Here is a 21,268-nt window from a genome sequence, read left to right on the forward strand (position 1 = left end):
GGGAACATGGACAGGACAGGTTTGGAGGGTTATGGACCAAATGCGGGCAGGTGGGACTAGTGTAGCTGGGACATTGTTCGCTGGTGTGGGCGAGTTGGGCCAAAAGGCCTGTTTCCACATTGTATCACTTTATGACTCTATGACTTCAATGAGCTGTGCTGCTAATTACTGATGTAAATGCTCCCTAAACATTGGGATAGTCCCTGCTTCAACTACCTCCTCTGGCAGCTTGTTCCATACACCCATCACCCTTTTGTGTGAAAATGTTACCCCTCAGGTTCCTTTTAAATCTTTCCTCCTTCACCTTAAACCTATGGTCCTCGATTCCCTTACTCTGGGCAAGAGACTCTGTGCATCTACCTGATCTATTCTTCTCATGATTTTGTACATTTCTATTAGATCACCCCTCCTCCTCCTGCGCTCCAAGGAATAGAGACCTAGCCTACTCAACCTCTCCCTGTAGCTCACACCCTCTAATCCTGGCAACATCTTCGTCCAGAACCAGGGGCCACAGTCTAAGAATAAAGGGGAGGCCATTTAAAACTGAGGTGAGGAAAAACTTTTTCACCCAGAGAGTTGTGAATTTGTGGAATTCTCTGCCACAGAGGGCAGTGGAGGCCAATTTACTGGATGAATTTAAAAGAGAGTTAGATAGAGCTCTAGGGGTTAGTGGAATCGAGGGATATGGGAAGAAGGCAGGCACGGGTTACTGATTGTGGATGATCAGCCATGATCACAATGAATGGCAGTGCTGGCTCGAAGGGCCAAATGGCCTCCTCCTGCACCTATTTTCTATGGTTCTATGTTTCTAGATCTTCTCTGCACTATTTCCAGCTTAACAACATCTTTCCAATAACATGGTGCCCAGAACTGAACACAGTACTAAATGCGGTCACAGCAACATCTTGTATAACTGCAACATGACTTCCCATCTCCATGTCCTTGTCACTGTGGTCCCTCCTCTCACGAGGCATGCTCAAGGGATATGGGGAGAAGGCAGGCACGGGTTAATGATTGTGGATGATCAGCCATGATCACAATGAATGGTGGTGCTGGCTCAAAGGGCCAAATTTCCTCCTGCACCTATTTTCTATGTTTCTGAATTGTGTGGTTATTATTAATGCTTTCTCACCCTGCCCTGTGGGGTTTCTCCATCCTTGTGACCACTGTCCTCTTGCTCAGTTTCACTGTCTGTATCACACGTTACCACCTTCTCCACAGCCAACAATGGACCATTGTGGGCTCCACCTTTCCTGATCATCGGTGCTGGCTTTGATTTGTCCTTTTGCATACCTTTCTTTCATTTGTTCTTTGTACCTCTTCATGCCTCTCGATTCCCCTTTTCCCCTGACTCTCAGTCTGAAGAAGGGTCTCAACCCGAAACGTCACCTATTCCTTTTACTCCATACTTTGTGACCCTCCGTCCTTTACTTTCTGTCATCTCTCCTCATTCTTCCCAGCAGAATGCGTCACCTCATATTGCTCCACATGAAATGTCGCCGGCAGTGCATCAGGCCATTGCACCAGCCTGGTTATACCTTGCTGTCATTTATGGTAGACACAGAATGCTGGAGCAACTCAGCGGGACAGGCAGCATCTCTGGAGAGTAGGAATGGGTGACGTTTCGGGTCGAGACCCTTCTTCAGACTGACAAAGTCCCACCCTCTCCCCTGACATCAGTCAGAAGAGGGGTCTCGACCCGAAACGTCACCCATTCCTTTTCTCCAGAGATGTTGCCTGACCCGCTGAGTTACTCCAGCATTCTGTGTCTACCTTTGCTGTAACCTACCAATGGCCTCTCCACAGGTCACAATGATTCCCAGGTATGTCTCAACTGAACATTCAGATATTACGGCTTTCATAGTCTAGGTCATGCATATAAATCAACACACAGTGGAGGATGAGCATGAGGCCATGGACTCTGCAGGCATTCCCATCTAGACTGCAATCCTCATGCCTTCTCAATCTCACTCATCAATCTTTCACAGGCAGGATCTGCTCGCTGTGCAAAACCTATTTTCTTCTCTTTACCTCTTTTGCTCAAAACTTTAAGCCTGCGTCCCTCGCCCTTACAAGTTCATACGTTCTAGGATTGGGCAGACCGTCCATCAAGCCAACTCTGCCATTCCATCAACCAGTCAGCAGAAAGACAATCTATGATTACAATCCAGCCATCCACCATGTACACATACATGATAAAGGGAATTTTAGTTTAGAGATACAGCGCGGAAACAGGCCCTTTGGCCCACCGGGTCCGCGCCGACCAGCGATCCCCACACAATAACACTATCCTACACCCATGAGGGACAATTTCTACATTTACCTCGCCAATTAACCTACAAACCTAATAACGTGAATAACATTTAGTGCAAGATAAAGTCCAGTAAAGAACAATCAAAGATAGTCCGAGAGTCTCCAACAAGGTAGATAGAAGCTCAGGACTGCTCTCTGGTTGTGGTAGGATGGTTCAGTTGCCTGGTAACTGGGAAGAAACTGTCCCTGAATCTGGAGGTGTGCGTTTTCACACTTCTGTACCTCTTGCCCGATGGGAGAGGGGAGAAGAGGGAGTGGCCAGGGTAAGACTGGTCCTTGATGATGCTGCTGGCCTTGCCGAGGCAACGTGAGGTGTAGATGGAGTCAATGGAAAGAAGGTTGGTTTGTGTGTTGGTCTGTTATACAAGCCTCTTTAAGAAAACCCACGTGGTCACGGGGAGAACGTACAAACTCCGTACAGTCAGCACCCATAGTCAGCATGGAACCCGGGTCTCTGGCGCTGTGAGGCGCCACCGTGCCGCCCAAAATCTTGAACAAAGAAAAGAAGACAAAGGCTCTATGCACTGGAAAGTATTTAACAATTATGAAATGTGTCCTTTTGAGTAGTGCCATCGAGTCAGGCAGCACAGAAACGGGTCCTTCAGCCCAACTTGCCCATGCTGACAAGAATACTTTAATGTCACATGTGACGAGGCACAGTGAGATACTTTGCTGCACACCCAATGTATACAAATAGCGGCCACCTACGGCACTGACAAGTTACAAAGCACGCTGCTCCTCATTTTGTCCCCTGACCCCCCCCCCCCCAGCGGTTCCTCCACGCCGGGTCCCCAGTGGCTCACCCCCTGCCCCCCTGTTGTCCATCGTTCTCCCCTCACCCCCTCACGGGTATCACGTGTACATGGAGTGTGTGAGTCTGTGTACCACGTGTACATGGAGTGTGTGAGTCTGTGTACCACGTGTACATGGAGTGTGTGAGTCTGTGTACCACGTGTACATGGAGTGTGTGAGTCTGTGTACCACGTGTACATGGAGTGTGTGAGGTTGCAGCCCCTGTTCCAATGTCTAAAGGGGCTGCTCCTTGCCTTCTGGCTGCACTTCTCACCCACCACCCTCATCTGTGGACACCCTGTGGGTAGGGGAGAGGGTAGGGCCGAGGATGTCCTGGTTGGGTTGCTCCTGGGCCTGGCCAAGCTGGCCAACTACGAGTCACGGCGCCAGGCATCATCTACTCTGCCGTTCAGTCATGGCTGATCTATATTTCCCACTCAACCCAATTCTTCTGCCTTACCTCATAACTCCTGACATCCACATTCCAAAGATGTGCAGGTTTGTAGGTTAGTTGGCTTCTGTAAATTGTCCCTAGTGTGTGTAGGTTAGGCTAGTGTATGGGAATCGCTGGTCGGCACAGACTCGGTGGGCCAAAGGGCCTGTTTCCGCGCTGTATCTCTAAACTAAACTAAACTACAAGTTGTAAACGGAGTTAGAACTGAATTTGGCTGCACAGACATTTGTGTATCGGGATATGAGTAAAGGGCTAAGACACATCTTTCTGGGAACGCTGGGCACGTCCTCGAGCAGGTGAGACCTGCCTGAGTGCAGCTGAGTGGCCGTTGGGTACCAGGCAATTGTGAGTGTCGTCAGTACATGCAGTCATGCATCCTGGTTCAGCAAGTTGAATGACCAGGAGCAAAGACAACTGGACAAAGTGGTGAACAATGCCCAGTCCATCACGGCTTCTGACCTCAACAAGGCAGCCAGCATCATCAGAGACCCACACCACCCTGGCCACGCTCTCATCCCACCCCTGCCTTCGGGAAGAAGGTCCAGGAGACTGAAAACTGTAACGTCCAGGTTCAGGAACAGCTTCTTCCCTACAGCCATCAGGCTATTAAACACCACAACCTCAAATAAGCTCTGAACGTCAGAGTTGAGGGCATTGGGTTTGTCTTTTTACACTAGTATTGCTTTTATGTGTATGTATGTGTGTATGTACATATATGTATATGCATGTATATATGTATGCACATGTACTGTATATACACACATATACACACACACATATATACACATACACACACACACATATGGACACATAAACGTAGATATATACACAAAGTGCAGACGTATACGTCTATATATATATGTGTGTGTTTATGTATATATATGTGTACAATAGACAATAGGTGCAGGAGTAGGCCATTCGGCCCTTCGAGCCAGCACCACCATTCAATGTGATCATGGCTGATCATTCACAATCAGTACCCCGTTCCTGCCTTCTCCCCATATCCCCTGACTCCGCTATCTTTAAGAGCTCTATCTAGCTCTCTCTTGAAAGCATCCAGAGAATGCTTGAAAGCATCCAGAGTATACATGCACACACAATTACACACATGCATATATGTATGTGTATGTATATGTGCGCGCACACCTACACACACACACTAGGCATTTTTTCTCGGTTATTACATTGCAGTGTGCTGTGTTTGCATATTCTGTGTGCTGCAGAATGTCATAGTTGTGTTCTGTCTGGGACATCTGCAATAAACACTGTTGAGATTGAACAAGGCATTTCCATTCCCCGTGCCAGCCCGTGATGTGGTGGCAAAGCTGAACGACCTCGGGATCATCAGCACCACCGACTTTAATTGGATCGCTCAGCTCCGTTACTATTGGGAAGAGAAGAAGATAGTGGTGAGGATGATCACGACCACAGTGCCTTACGGCTACGAATACCTAGGGAACACTGGGAGGCTGGTCATCACGCCACTCACCGACAGGTGCTACAGGTAAGCAGCAGCTCGCTGTGCTCACACGCCACTCACCGACAGGTGCTACAGGTAAGCAGCAGCTCGCTGTGCTCACACGCCACTCACCGACAGGTGCTACAGGTAAGCAGCAGCTCGCTGTGTTCACACCGACAGGTGCTACAGGTAAGCAGCAGCTCGCTATGCTCACACCGACAGGTGCTACAGGTAAGCAGCAGCTCGCTGTGCTCACACGCCACTCACCGACAGGTGCTACAGGTAAGCAGCAGCTCGCTGTGTTCACACCGACAGGTGCTACAGGTAAGCAGCAGCTCGCTGTGCTCACGTGTGTCAGCGGTCAGGTCGCCAACTGTCCCGTATTAGCCAGGACATCCCGTATTTTGGGCTAAATTGGTTTGTCCCGTACGGGACCGCCCTTGTCCCCGATTAGGCCTGCAGGCCGCTGTCGGCCAGGACAGTGTAGGCTAACGGAGTGCTTTCGCCTAACGAAGGTTGCGTAGCAACCCGCCTCCCGGCTCGGGCGGCCACCATCGGTGGAGCAGGGGCATGAGGCCGCTGGCTGGGTGAGGTCACGTGGGGCGCGGGGCGGTGACGTCACCTTGTCCTGTATTTGGGAGTGAGATAGTTGGCACCACTAGAGCAGACCGCACACTGAGCCACTTCCCTAAACCCTCCTCTCATTATCTGTATTACTTTTCATTAAATCTTCTGTTTAAAAATGATAATAAACATGAATAACATCCCGGTTGCCAAACACTTTAACTCCCCCTCGCATTCCCATAATGATCTTTCTGTCAAGCTCATCTACTGTATCGGCTGTTCCAGGTGTGGACTATATATCGGCAAGACCAAGTGCACACCTCCACTCAGTCCTAAGCCTACCTGATCTCCAGGTTGCCAAACACTTTAATTCCCCCTCCCATTCCCATAATGACCTTTCTGTCAACCTCCTCTACTGTATCTGCTGTACTAGGTGTGAACTCCTAAACATCGGTGAGACCAAGAGCAGGCTCGGCCATCGTTTCTCTGAACACCGTCGCTCAGTCCGCCTTAACTAACCTGATCTCCCGGTTGCTCAACACTTTAACTCCCCCTCCCATTCCCACACTGACCTTTCTGTCCTGGGCCTCCTCCACTGTCAGAGTGAGGCCCAGCGCAAATTGGAGGAACGGCACCTCATATTTTGCTTGGGCAGCTTACACCCCAGCGGTATGAACATTGATATCTGTAACTTCAAGTAACCCTTGCATCTCCTCTCTCTCCGCCCCTCCCCCACCCTAGTTGTCATAGTAGTTCCACAGTCATTCTGTTGAGTTTCACTGTCTGTATAACTTGTTATCATCTTCCCCACAGCTAACAATGGACCATGGTGGGCTCCTCCTTTCCTTGATCATCGTTACTTTCTACGTATCTTCCATTCATTTGTCCTAAGTACCGTCTACATCTCTCATTCCCCTCTCCCCTGACTCTCAGTCTGAAGAAGGGTCCCAACCCAAAAAGTCACCTATTCCTTTTCTCCAGAGATGCTGCCTGACCTGCTGAGTTACTCCTGCTTTTTGTGTCAGTCTTCGGTTTAACCAGCATCTGCAGTTCCTCCTCACACATGAAACAAAGCTGAATATCTTCCTTGATTCGGTACTAAGACGAGCTTTCAAAGATATCACAAAGGTCTATGTTTCACCAAGGTTTGTTGAGTCACAACACATGGAAACAGGCCCCTCAGCCAAACCCATCCACACCAACCAAGAATCGCCATCTAAACATCCCATTTGCCCGTGTTTGGCCTATTAGTTTAGTTTAGAGATATGCACAGAAGCAGTCCCATCGTCCCATCATGTCCATGCCGACTAGCATTCCCCATTCCCCATACACTAACACTATCCTACTCACTAAGGCCAATTTACAATTTCAGCCAAAGACAAATTGACCTACTAACCTATACGTCTTTGGAGTGAGGGAGGAAACGAGCTCCCGGAGAAAACCCACGCAGGTCACAGGGAGAACGTACAAACTCCGTACAGACAGCACCCGTGGTCAGGATGGAACCCGGGTCTCTGGCGCTGTGAGGCAGCAACTCTACCGCTGTGCCACCGTGCCACTCTGTACCCTCAAAACCTTTTCTCTCCTCGTATCAGTCCAAATATCATATCAGTCCAAGGATTTTCAGAAAGCCTTTGATAATGTGAGGCTGCTCAGGAAGATGAGAGCCCACGGTATCAAAGAGCAGATACTGGCATGGACAGCAGCTTGGCTGGGCGGCAGAAGGCAAAGAGTGGCAAATGGTGGGACTAGTTAAGTGGGATACAATATGTTGGCCTGTGTGGGCAATAGGGTTACCAATAGGGACATCCCGTATTTTGGGCTAAATTGGTTTGTCCCTTACGGGACCGCCCTTGTCCCGCATTAATCCCGGACACTGTAGGCCCGGACACTGTAGGCCCGGACACTGTAGGCCAGGGGCCGCAGCAGTCCCGGACACTGCCGAACGGAGGTTGCATAGCAACCCGCCTCCCGGCCCGGGCAGCCGCCATTAGTGGAGGGGGAATACGTGGCTGCTGGCTGTGTGCGGTCACGTGGGGCGCGGGGCGGTGACGTCACCTTGTCCCTTATTTGGAAGTGAGGAAGTTGGCAATCCTAGTGAACAAGTAGGGCCAAAGGGCCTGTTCCCACACTGTTTCACTCTATGACTCTATGGGTTCTCCAGTTTCCTCCCATATCCAAAAGACATAGAAACATAGAAAATAGGTGCAGGAGTAGGCCATTCGGCCCTTCGAGCCTGCACCGCCATTCAATATGATCATGGCTGATCATCCAGCTCAGTAGCCTGTACCTACCTGCCTTCTCTCCATACCCCCTGATCCCTTTAGCAAAACGGGCCACATCTAACTCCCTCTTAAATATAGCCAATGAACTGGCCTCAACTACCTTCTGTTGCAGAGAATTCCACAGACTCACCACTCTCTGTGTGAAGAAATGTTTTCTCATCTCGGTCCTAAAAGACTTCCCCCGTATCCTTAAGCTGTGACCTCTGGTTCTGGACTCCCCCAACATCGGGAACAATCTTTCCCACATCTAGCCTCTCCAACCCCTTAAGAATTTTATATGTTTCTATAAGATCCCCCCTCAGTCTTCTAAATTCCAGCGAGTACAAGCCCAGTCTATCCAGTCTTTCCTCATATACAAGTCCCGCCATCCCAGGGATTAATCTGGTGAACCTTCTCTGTACTCCCTCTAAGGCAAGAACGTCTTTCCTCAGGTTAGGCATGATGGCATGTAGGTTAATTGGCTTCTGTAAATTGTCCCAAGTGTGTGTAGCATAGTGTTAGTGTGTGGGGATCGCAGGTCAGTGTGGACTCAGTGGGCCAAAGGGCCTGTCTCCGCTCTGTACTTCTAAACTAAACTAAATCTAAGGCATCGGTGCCGGCTCTGAGTTGTTCTGTACCTTTTCATATCTCTCCCTCTCCCCTGACCCGCAGTCTCGAGAAGGGTTTTGAACCAAAACGTCACCCAGAGATGCTGCCTGTCCCGCTGAGTTACTCCAGCACTTTTGTGCCTGTCTTAAATGTAAAGTGAGGATTGTGCGTGGAGGTGGCGGGGAGTCTGGGAATCTCCTGTACAAAGTAAACCATATTTCTATTGTGTAGCAAGTCTAGTTTAGTTCAGTTTAGTTTATTGTCACGTGTACTGAGGTACAGTGAAAAGCTTTTGTTGCGTGCTAACCAGTCAGCGGAAAGACAATACATGATTACAATCGAGCCGTCTACAGTGTACATGATAAGGGAATAACGCTCAGTGCAAGGTAAAGCCAGTAAAGTCCGATCAAAGATAGTCCGAGGGTCACCAAAGAGGTAGATAGTAGTTCAGCACTGCTCTCTGGTTGTGGTAGGATGGTTCAGTTACCTGATAACAGCTGGGAAGACACTCTCCCAGAATGAAGTGCAAATGCTGGATTACACAAGATGCTGTGTTTGTGATTTTCGTGCATCGTAACCATGTCCCATCGCTCTGCATCGTAACCATGTTCTATGGCTCTGCATCTTAACCATGTTCTATCACTCTGCATCTTAACCATGTCCCATCGCTCTGCATCTTAACCATGTCCCATCACTCTGCATCTTAACCATGTCCCATCACTCTGCATCTTAACCATGTCCCATCGCTCTGCATCTTAACCATGTCCCATCACTGCATCTTAACCATGTCCCATCGCTCTGCATCTTAACCATGTCCCATCGCTCTGCATCTTAACCATGTTCCATCGCTCTGCATGCAGGACATTAATGGGAGCGCTGCAGCTGAACCTGGGAGGAGCCCCGGAGGGACCTGCAGGAACTGGGAAAACTGAAACCTGCAAGGACCTGGCAAAGGCAGTGGCCAAGCAGGTAGGAGGAATATGTTGTGTGGGAAGGAACCACAGATGCTGGTGTTCACCGAAGATAGACACAGAAAGCTGGAGTAACCCAGCGGGTCACAGAGCATCTCTGGTCAAGGGGAATAGGTAACATTTCAGGTCGAGACCCTCTTTCAGTCTGAAGAAGACCTGCGACCCAAAACATCACCCATTCCTTCTCTCCAAGCCTGACCCGCTGAGTTACTCCAGCTTTTTGTGTCTATCTGAGAGGATTAAGCCAGTGTTTGAGGGCCATGAGTGGCTAGTTTAGTTTAGTTTAGAGATACAGCGTGCAAATAGGCCCTTCAGCCCACTGAGTCTGCACCGACCAGCGATCCCCACACACTAACACTACCCTGCACACACTAGTGACAAGTTACAATTCTTACCGAAGCTAATTAACCTACAAACGTCTTTGGAGTGCGGGAGTAAACCGGAGCAGGCAGAGAAAACCCACGCAGGTCACGGGGAGAAGGTACAAACTCCGTACAGGTAGCACCCGTAGTCAGGATGGAACCCGGGTCTCTGGTGTTGTGAGGCAGCAACTCTCCTGTTGTACCACCCGATGTGGCTCTTGATGTGACTAATAACGAATACGTTTACCATGTGTGTGTGACTTTATGCTTCACAAGGACTGTTCTCCACTCTTTCACAGTGCGTGGTGTTTAACTGCTCTGACGGGCTGGACTACAAGGCGATGGGGAAGTTCTTCAAAGGTCTTGCACAGTGCGGCGCTTGGGTTTGCTTTGATGAATTTAATCGCATCGAGTTGGAGGTAATTAATGAAAACACTAATACAGATACAGGATGACGGGAATAACGTGAATAATGTTGTGCAAGATGGTGCAGGATAATGTTTCGGCATTTCTCTATACTTCCACAATTCTGAAGGTGAGGGGTGTAGGAAGGAACTGCAGAAGAAGGGTCTCGACCCCAAATGTCACCCATTCCTTGTCTCCAGAGATGCTGCCTATCCCGCTGAGTTACTCCAGCACTCTGTGTCCATGTACTCCAGAGATGCTGCCTGAGCCGCTGAGTTACTCCAGCACTCTGTGTCCATGTACTCCAGAGATGCTGCCTGTCCCGCTGAGTTACTCCAGCACTCTGTGTCCATGTACTCCAGAGATGCTGCCTGTCCCGCTGAGTTACTCCAGCAATCTGTGTCCATGTACTCCAGAGGTGCTGCTTGAGCCGCTGAGTTACTCCAGCACTCTGCTCCTACCTGCTGACTGTGGCCGGGGATGCAGGCTCGAAGGGCCGAATGGCCTACTCCTGCACCTATTTTCTATGTTTCTACGTTTCTATGAAGAAGGGTCTCAACCTTGAACCTATGTCCTCTGGCCCTTGATTCCCCTACTCTGAGCAAGAGACTCTGTGCATCTACCCGATCTATTCCTCTGAATGAAAAGAACAAATTAAAGTCGTCATCCTTGATCATCGTTGGTGGCTTTGATTTATTCTTTGCAAACTTTTCATTCATTTGTTCTATGTAACTCAACATATTTCTAGTTTACCTCTCCCCTGACTCACAGGCTAAAGAAGGGTCTCGAACTGAAACGTCACCCATTCCTTCTCTCCAGAGGTGCTACCTGACGCGCTGAGTTACTCCAGCACTCTGTGTCCATGTATAATGCTGCCTGAGCCGCTGAGTTACTCCAGCACTCTGTGTCCATGTACTCCAGAGATGCTGCCTGAGCCGCTGAATTACTCTGTCAGAAGGTGAGGGGTTAGTTTGGGTTGCTGTTGGTTACATAAAGAATCGTCCCTCTGCATTGCAGGTGCTCTCTGTTGTGGCCCAACAGATTCAGACCATCCAGCGAGCTGTGTCGGAGAAGGTGAAGACGTTTGTGTTTGAAGGGACGGAGATATCGCTGGATTGTTCGTGCACTGTGTTTATCACCATGAACCCTGGCTATGCAGGCAGGGCCGAGTTACCCGACAATCTCAAGGCAAGAGTCATCCACACCCATCCATCTGTGATCAAACTATCTGTCATCATACCTGACTGCACCTCCCCCTGCCTGTCTACACCTCCCCCTGCCTGTCTACACCTCCCCCTGCCTGTCTACACCTCCCCCTGCCTGTCTACACCTCCCCCTGCCTGTCTACACCTCCCCCTGCCTGTCTACACCTCCCCCTGCCTGTCTACACCTCCCCCTGCCTGTCTACACCTCCCCCTGCCTGTCTACACCTCCCCCTGCCTGTCTACACCTCCCCCTGCCTGTCTACACCTCCCCCTGCCTGTCTACACCTCCCCCTGCCTGTCTACACCTCCCCCTGCCTGTCTACACCTCCCCCTGCCTGTCTACACCTCCCCCTGCCTGTCTACACCTCCCCCTGCCTGTCTACACCTCCCCCTGCCTGTCTACACCTCCCCTTGCCTGTCTACACCTCCCCCTGCCTGTCTACACCTCCCCCTGCCTGTCTACACCTCCCCCTGCCTGTCTACACCTCCCCCTGCCTGTCTACACCTCCCCCTGCCTGTCTACACCTCCCCCTGCCTGTCTACACCTCCCCCTGCCTGTCTACACCTCCCCCTGCCTGTCTACACCTCCCCCTGCCTGTCTACACCTCCCCCTGCCTGTCTACACCTCCCCCTGCCTGTCTACACCTCCCCCTGCCTGTCTACACCTCCCCCTGCCTGTCTACACCTCCCCCTGCCTGTCTACACCTCCCCCTGCCTGTCTACACCTCCCCCTGCCTGTCTACACCTCCCCCTGCCTGTCTACACCTCCCCCTGCCTGTCTGCACCTCCCCCTGCCTGTCTACACCTCCCCCTGCCCCCCTCTACACCCCCCCCTGCCTGTCTACACCTCCCCCTGCCTGTGTTACACCCCCCCCCTGCCTGTCTACACCTCCCCCTGCCTGTCTACACCTCCCCCTGCCTGTGTTACACCCTCCCCCTGCCCCCCTCTACACCTCCCCCTGCCTGTCTACACCTCCCCCTGCCTGTCTACACCTCCCCCTGCCTGTCTACACCTCCCCCTGCCTGTGTTACACCCCCCCTGCCTGTCTACACCTCCCCCTGCCCCCCTCTACACCCCCCCTGCCTGTCTACACCTCCCCCTGCCTGTGTTACACCCCCCCCCCTGCCTGTCTACACCTCACCCTGCCCCCCTCTATACCTCCTCTGCCTCGGCAAGGCCAGCAGCGTAACCATGATGAGTTGCTCCCCTCCGTTACCCATTACTTCATATCCTATCACTGATGAACGTACGGGACAGTCCGTGTCAGAGGGGCAGATGCTGACGACCTGGCTTGAGGGTGGGCCTGGTTTCGGGGTGCACAGTGGGGATCTATAGTGGGGCCGGGTGTCAGGATGGGTCACATAGGATTAGCATTGAAGGTTGCTGATGTAGTGCTGGGCTGGTGACAGGCCAGTGTGGGGGAGGGGTCAGTGTGGGGGAGGGGTCAGTGTGGGGGAGGGGTCAGTGTGGGGGAGGGGTCAGTGTGGGGGAGGGGTCAGTGTGGGGGAGGGGTCAGTGTGGGGGAGGGGTCAGTGTGGGGGAGGGGTCAGTGTGGGGGGGGGTGTCTAGTGTTGGGGAGTTGTGACCCTGGATGATGACCCGTCTCTCCCTCCCCCGTCTCTCTCTCTACCCCGTCTCTCTCTCCCTGCCCCGTCTCTCTCTCCCTCCCCCGTCTCTCTCTCTCTGCCCCGTCTCTCTCTCTACCCCGTCTCTCTCTCTGCCCCGTCTCTCTCTCTCTGCCCCGTCTCTCTCTCTCTCTGCCCCGTCTCTCTCTCTCTACCCCGTCTCTCTCTCTCTACCCCGTCTCTCTCTCTCTACCCCGTCTCTCTCTCTCTCTGCCCCGTCTCTCTCTCTCTGCCCCGTCTCTCTCTCTCTACCCCGTCTCTCTCTCTCTCTGCCCCGTCTCTCTCTCTCTACCCCGTCTCTCTCTCTCTGCCCCGTCTCTCTCTCTCTCTGCCCCGTCTCTCTCTCCCTGCCCCGTCTCTCTCTCTCTCTGCCCCGTCTCTCTCTCTCTCTGCCCCGTCTCTCTCTCTCTACCCCGTCTCTCTCTCTCTCTGCCCCGTCTCTCTCTCTCTGCCCCGTCTCTCTCTCTCTGCTCCGTCTCTCTCTCTCTGCCCCGTCTCTCTCTCTCTGCCCCGTCTCTCTCTCTCTGCCCCGTCTCTCTCTCTCTGCCCCGTCTCTCTACCGCGTCTCTCTCTCTCTGCCCCGTCTCTCTCTCTCTGCCCCGTCTCTCTACCCCGTCTCTCTCTCTCTACCCCGTCTCTCTCTCTCTGCCCCGTCTCTCTCTCTCTCTGCCCCGTCTCTCTCTCCCTGCCCCGTCTCTCTCTCTCTCTGCCCCGTCTCTCTCTCTCTACCCCGTCTCTCTCTCTCTCTGCCCCGTCTCTCTCTCTCTGCCCCGTCTCTCTCTCTCTGCCCCGTCTCTCTCTCTCTGCCCCGTCTCTCTCCCTGCCCCGTCTCTCTCTCTCTGCCCCGTCTCTCTCTCCCTGCCCCGTCTCTCTCTCTCTACCCCGTCTCTCTCTCTGCCCCGTCTCTTTCTCCCTGCCCCGTCTCTCTCTCTACCCCGTCTCTCTCTCCCTGCCCCGTCTCTCTCTCCCTGCCCCGTCTCTTTCTCCCTCCCCGTCTCTCTCCCTGCCCCGTCTCTCTCTCTCTACCCCGTCTCTCTCTCTCTACCCCGTCTCTCTCTCTCTACCCCGTCTCTCTCTCTCTGCCCCGTCTCTCTCTCTCTGCCCCGTCTCTCTCTCCCTGCCCCGTCTCTCTCTCCCTGCCCCGTCTCTCTCTCTCTGCCCCGTCTCTCTCTCCCTGCCCCGTCTCTCTCTCCCTGCCCCGTCTCTCTCTCTCTACCCCGTCTCTCTCTCCCTGCCCCGTCTCTCTCTCCCTCCCCCGTCTCTCTCTGCCCCGTCTCTCTCTCCCTGCCCCGTCTCTCTCTCCCTCCCCCGTCTCTCTCTCCCTGCCCCGTCTCTCTCTCTCTGCCCCGTCTCTCTCTCTCTGCCCCGTCTCTCTCTCTCTCTGCCCCGTCTCTCTCTCCCTGCCCCGTCTCTCTCTCTCCCTGCCCCGTCTCTCTCTCTCCCTGCCCCGTCTCTCTCTCTCTGCCCCGTCTCTCTCTCTCCCTGCCCCGTCTCTCTCTCTCTGCCCCGTCTCTTTCTCTCTCTGCCCCGTCTCTCTCTCTCTCTGCCCCGTCTCTCTCTCTCTGCCCCGTCTCTCTCTCTCTGCCCCGTCTCTCTCTCTCTGCCCCGTCTCTCTCTCTCTGCCCCGTCTCTCTCTCTCTCTGCCCCGTCTCTCTCTCTCTCTGCCCCGTCTCTCTCTCCCTGCCCCGTCTCTCTCTCTCTCTGCCCCGTCTCTCTCTCTCTACCCCGTCTCTCTCCCTGCCCCGTCTCTCTCTCTCTCTGCCCCGTCTCTCTCTCCCTGCCCCGTCTCTCTCTCTCTGCCCCGTCTCTCTCTCCCTGGCCCCGTCTCTCTCTCTCTGCCCCGTCTCTCTCTCTCTGCCCCGTCTCTCTCTCCCTGCCCCGTCTCTCTCTCTCTGCCCCGTCTCTCTCTCTCTGCCCCGTCTCTCTCTCTCTGCCCCGTCTCTCTCTCTCTCTGCCCCGTCTCTCTCTCTCTACCCCGTCTCTCTCTCTCTGCCCCGTCTCTCTCTCTCTGCCCCGTCTCTCTCTCTCTGCCCCGTCTCTCTCTCCCTGCCCCGTCTCTCTCTCTCTGCCCCGGCTCTCTCTCTCTCTGCCCCGTCTCTCTCTCTCTCTGCCCCGTCTCTCTCTCCCTGCCCCGTCTCTCTCTCCCTGCCCCGTCTCTCTCTCTCTCTGCCCCGTCTCTCTCTCTCTGCCCCGTCTCTCTCTCCCTGCCCATGCTGCAGGTGCTGTTCCGTACGGTAGCCATGATGGTTCCAGACTACGCTCTCATCGCTGAGATCTCCCTCTATTCCATGGGCTTCGTCAGCGCGCACATCCTGGCCGCAAAGATCATCGCCACCTACAGACTCTGCTCGGAGCAGGTGGAGAGCGAGGGGGCCACGACACGCTGCGGGGAGACAGGCCGGTGTCAAGTCAAGTCAAGTCACTTTTATTTGTATAGCACATTTAAAAACAACCCACGTTGACCAAAGTGCTGCACATCTGATTAGGAAAAAAAAAGAAACATGCAGTGGCAGGCAGCCAAACACAACGGCGCGGCCATCTTGAACAAAATGTTTAACTAAAGCAGAATGGTGTCCCGCGGCCGCGCCTGGGACGGGGGGACGGGGAGACGGGGAGACGGTGGGGAGGGGGCGTGTGTGGGACGGGGACACGGGGTGTGGGTTGGGGAGACGGTGGGGAGGGGGCGTGTGTGGGACGGGGCACCGGGTGTGGGTTGGGGAGACGGTGGGGAGGGGGCGTGTGGGGGACGGGGGCACGGGGTGTGGGTTGGGGAGACGGTGGGGAGGGGCGTGTGTGGGACGGGGACACGGGGTGTGGGGAGGTTTCGGGAGATGTGTTGGCCCAGTGTATTGGGGAAAGATTAGAGCAGAGGATAGAGTCCCAGACAGTTGTGAATTTGTGGAATTCTCTGCCACAGAGGGCAGTGGAAGCCAAATCACTGGATGGATTTAAGAGAGAGTTAGATAGAGCTCTAAGGGCTAGTGGAATAAGAGATATGGGCAGAAGGCAGGCACGGGGTATTGATTGGGGACGATCAGCCATGATCACAATGAATGACGGTGCTGGCTCAAAGGGCCGAATGGCCTCCTCCTGCACCTATTTTCTATGTTTCTATGAGTCATAGAGTGATGCAGTGTGGAAACAAGCCCATCAGCCCAACTTGCCCACACCGGCCAAAATGTCCCAGCTACACTAGTCCCACTTGCCTGCGTTTGGTCCATATCCCTCCAAACCTATCCTATCCATGTACCTGTCTAACTGCTTCTCAAATGTCAGGGTAGCCCCAGCCTCAACTACCTCCTCTGGCAGCTCATTCTATACGCCCACCAGCCTTTGTGTGAAAACACTACCCCTCAGATTCCTATTCAATCTTTTCCCCTTCACCATGAACGTATGTCCTCTGGTCCTCACTTCCCCCACTCTGGGTGCATCTACCCGATCTATTCCTCTCATAGTTCTGTACCCTTCACACTTCTGCGCTCCAAGGAATAGAGTCGCAGCCTGCTCAACCTCTCCCTACTCTACCTGTCCCTGACCTAAGATGTCCTGGTTGGGTTGGGTTGCTCCTGGGCCTGGCCAAGCTGGCCATGCGCGAGTGACGGCGCCAGGCAGAGAGGGCTCTGTCTGACCCAGCTGCCTGCCCCTTTAGCGGGGTTACGTGCCCGCCCGGGTGGGGTTAGATTCATTCATTGAATAAATTTAGTTTTGATTAAAAAAAAGATTTGCGATGGGGATGGAGTGATGGTAAGATGTGGGGTACAGATGACTGGTGCGTGGAGCCCACAATGGTCAATTGTTGGCTGTGGGGTTGGTGATAACAAGGTATACAGACCCGAAACGTCGCCCATTCAGTTAAACATTTTGTTCATGATGCCCGCGCCGTTGTGTTTGGCTGCCTGCCACTGTATGTTTCTTTTTTTTTTCCCTAATCAGATGTGCAGCACTTTGGTCAACGTGGGTTGTTTTTAAATGTGCTATACAAATAAAAGTGACTTGACTTGACTTGACTTGACAATGAAACTCAACAGGATGACAGTGAAACCAGTACGATGGCTAGGGTGGGGGAGGGGCGGAGAGAGAGGGGATGCAAGGGTTACTTGAAGTTAGAGAAGTCATTGTTCATACCGCTGGGCTGTAAGCTGCCCAAGCAAAATATGAGGTGCTGTTCCTCTAATTTACATGTGGCCTCACTCTGACAGTGGAGGAGGCCCAGGACAGAAAGGTCAGTGTGGGAATGGGAGGGAGAGTTAAAGTGTTTGGCAACCAGGAGATCGCATAGGCCAAGGCGGACTGAGCGAAGGTGTTCAGCGAAACGATCGGCCAGTCTGCTCTTGGCCTCGCCGATAGTTTCATCTTGCCCTTATCTGCGGGTGAGTTTACTGACGGAATATTCCACGTACAGCTCTCCTCTCAGCATCACTACGACTACGGGATGAGGGCAGTGAAATCTGTTCTGACAGCGGCCGGAAACCTGAAGGTGCTGCACCCTGAGGAGAAGGAGGAGGTGCTCACGCTGAGATCCATCACCGACGTCAACCTGCCAAAGGTACAGGCACACACACACACACACGCACGCACACGTACACACGCACGCACACGTACACACACACACACACGTACACACACACCCTGAGGAGAAGGAGGAGGTGCTCACGCTGAGATCCATCACCGACGTCAACCTGCCAAAGGTACACACACGTCCGCACACACACGTACACACGCACACGCACACGTACACACGTACACACACACCCTGAGGAGAAGGAGGAGGTGCTCACGCTGAGATCCATCACCGACGTCAACCTGCCAAAGGTACACACGCGCACACACACACACACACACACACACACACACACACACACACACACACACACCGAGGAGAAGGAGGAGGTGTTCACGCTGAGAGGCTCCGAACAGAGGTTCTCTTTAGTTTAGTTAAGTTTAGATACAGCGCGGTAACAGGCCCCTCGGCCCACCGGGTCCGCGCTGACCAGCGATCCCCGCGCACTAACACTACCCTACACACACAAGGGACAATTGTACATTTATACCAAGCCAATTAACCTACAAACCTGTATGTTTGTGTGGGATGAAAGCGAAGATATCATAGTAAACCCACGCAGGTCACGGGCAGAACGTACAAACTCCATACTGACAGCACCCTCAGTATGACAGGGTTGAACCCGTGTCTCTGGCGGGCGCTGTGTGGCAGTAGCTCCACCACTGCGCCCTGTGTAGGAAGGAACTGCAGATGCTGGTTTGCACCGAAGATGCAAAATGCTGGAGTAACTCAGCGGGTCAGGCAGCATCTCTGGAGAGAAGGAATGGACCCAAAACGTCACCCATTCCTTCTTTCCTAAGATGCTGCCTGACCCGTTGAGTTACTCCAGCATTTTGTGTCTATCTTTGATTTAAACCAGCATCTGCAGTTTTTTTTCCTAAGGTCAGTGTGGGAATGGGAGGGGCAGTTAAAGTGTTTGGCAACCAGGAGATCAGGTAGACCATGGCGGACTGAGTGTCTCTCTTCACTTTGTTGAAACCTATTGAGCTGCTGGGAGTCTGAGTGATCGTGGCTGTAGAGAGCTGTGGACTGTCTCACACACCTCGCAACTACTTCTGTTTCTGATCAATTTTGGAGAAAGGTTTTACAGGATAGGGGCAGTGGTAGAGTTGCTGCCTTACAGCACCAGACCCAGGTTCCATCCCGACTGCGGGTGCTGTCTGTACGGAGTTTGCACGTTCTCCCCATTGACCAGCGGTCACGCTGGTGCAGTGGTGGAGCTGCTGCCTTACAGCACCAGATACCCGGCTTCCATCCCACACTCCAAAAAAGTGCAGGTTGATAGGTTAATTGGCTTGGTATAATTGTAAATTGTCCCTCGTGTGTGTAGGATAGTGTTAGTGTGTGGGGATCGCTGGTCAGCGTGGCCTCGGCGGGCTGAAGGGCCTGTTTCTGTGCTGTATCTCTAAACTAAACTACACTAAGCTTCAGTGAGTGCTCAGCCTTGCTGACTGATCCTCTGTTTTTATTCGCAGTTCCTGTCCCATGACATCCCTCTCTTTGTCAGCATCATTTCCGATCTTTTCCCGGGCGTTGTCTTGCCAACTCCTCATCACGGCTGCCTGCAGATCGCCATCAGGGACATCATTCATAGGCTTAACCTGCAGCCTACACCCTGGTTCATTGAGAAGATCATTCAGGTGACCAGCTTCATTCACACTGCCTTGTGCACTGCTTGTTCACAGTCTACACTCAACCTTGATGTTCCCAAACATGCTGCACACAGTCACACAGTCATAGTCAGAGAGTCATCGTCATAGAGTCAGAGAGACACAGAGTCACAGAGACACAGAGACACAGAGTCACAGAGTCACAGAGACACAGAGTCACAGAGACACAGAGACACAGAGTCACAGAGACACAGAGTCACAGAGACAGAGTCACAGAGTCACAGAGACACAGAGACACAGAGACACAGAGTCACAGAGACACAGAGACACAGAGTCACAGAGACAGAGTCAGAGAGTCACAGAGACACAGTCACAGAGACACAGAGACACAGAGACACAGAGTCACAGAGTCACAGAGTCACAGAGACACAGAGTCACAGAGACACAGAGACACAGAGACACAGTCACAGAGTCACAGAGTCACAGAGACACAGAGTCACAGAGACACAGAGTCACAGAGACAGTCACAGAGTCACAGAGTCACAGAGACACAGTCACAGAGACACAGAAACACAGAGACACAGAGTCACAGAGACACAGTCACAGAGTCACAGAGTCACAGAGTCACAGAGACACAGAGTCACAGAGTCACAGAGACACAGAGACACAGACACAGAGTCACAGAGTCACAGAGACACAGAGACACAGAGTCACAGAGACACAGTCACAGAGACACAGAGACACAGTCACAGAGACACAGAGACACAGAGACACAGAGTCACAGAGTCACAGAGATACAGAGACACAGAGACACAGAGTCACAGAGACACAGTCACAGAGTCACAGAGTCACAGAGACAGAGTCACAGAGTCACAGAGACACAGAGTCACAGAGTCACAGAGACACAGTCACAGAGACACAGTGACACAGAGACACAGAGACACAGAGTCACAGAGTCACAGAGATACAGAGACACAGAGACACAGAGACACAGAGACACAGAGTCACAGAGTGTTGCACAGAGCCGTGGCCTGTAACAGGTACTTGAGCCGGTTCACGGACTCGCTGGCCGCCTGTAACTTCTGTGGCGAGGAAGAGACCGTGTGCCACGTGTACACGGAGTGTGAGAGGTTGCAGCTCCTGTTTGAGTGTCTGAAGGGGCTCACCTCAAGTTTCGGCACCATTTTAGCCCCACACTCCTGATATTTGGGCTCCCGGTACAGAGGGGGGAGGGTCGGGAGGGAGGAGGGGTCTCCCTGTCGGTCTGCTTCTGGGCCTGGCCAAGATGGCCACTCACAGGCAGCGGGCAGTCGATGGCCGTTGACAGGTAGATTGGAGGCGACAGTTTGATGGTCAGGTAAGCGTGGGAATTTTTGCGATGTTTTTGGCTTCAGCCATTACATTTAAAGTAGGCTCCCAACCCAGATATGCAACCCAGAAACCAAATATGCACCTCCCTTACATTTTCAAAGAATGCCCACACACTTTTTACAAAAATCCACTGAACCACTTTAAAAAAAATAAAAATTAATACAGCTATTAGTAAACTGGAAGTAAATCCAGTTTATTCCATGGGATAATCACTGCCTCAACTACCTCCTCTGGCAGCTCGTTCCATACACCCACCACCCTTTGTGTGAAAAGGTTACCCCTCAGGTTCCTATCAATTCTCTCCCCCCGCACCTTGAACCAATGTGCTCTGGTCCTTGATTCCCCTACTCTGGGCAAGAGACTCTGTGTGCATGTAGGCAATCTATTGCTCAGATGGTTTTGTGGTGTTTGGGCTTGCTGGTGGAGGCGTTGGGCTTTGACAGCTCTTGGGCCTGGTCATGGGTGGGTGGAGTGGCCAGGGTTGCCAGGGTTGCCTTGGTGACGTGTGGTGTTGAAAAACATCACCACGGTAGTGCCTCACATCTCCAGAGTTGATGCCTCACGGCGCCAGAGACCCGACTTCCATCCTAACTACGGGTGCTGTCTGTACGGAGTTTGTACGTTCTCCCCGTGACCTGCGTGGGTTTTTTCCGAGAACTCCGATTTCCTCCCACACTCCAAGATGGACAAGTTTGTAGACTA

General features: G+C 52.8%; 1 protein-coding gene across 1 annotated transcript in view; it reads left to right on the forward strand.

Annotated features, from left to right (window-relative positions):
- The window catches only part of LOC144605046 (dynein axonemal heavy chain 3-like), a 345,711-nt gene that overhangs the window by 128,462 nt on the left and 195,981 nt on the right, over window positions 1–21,268 (forward strand). The window contains exons 27-33 of the mRNA XM_078420087.1: window positions 4,865–5,063; window positions 9,316–9,424; window positions 10,088–10,207; window positions 11,211–11,381; window positions 15,244–15,381; window positions 17,427–17,570; window positions 19,061–19,225. Coding sequence (XP_078276213.1) covers window positions 4,865–5,063; window positions 9,316–9,424; window positions 10,088–10,207; window positions 11,211–11,381; window positions 15,244–15,381; window positions 17,427–17,570; window positions 19,061–19,225 — 1,046 coding nt within the window. The remainder of the gene's footprint in view (window positions 1–4,864; window positions 5,064–9,315; window positions 9,425–10,087; window positions 10,208–11,210; window positions 11,382–15,243; window positions 15,382–17,426; window positions 17,571–19,060; window positions 19,226–21,268) is intronic.

Source organism: Rhinoraja longicauda, chromosome 23, assembly GCF_053455715.1.
Source record: "Rhinoraja longicauda isolate Sanriku21f chromosome 23, sRhiLon1.1, whole genome shotgun sequence".
Lineage (NCBI taxonomy): Eukaryota > Metazoa > Chordata > Chondrichthyes > Rajiformes > Arhynchobatidae > Rhinoraja > Rhinoraja longicauda.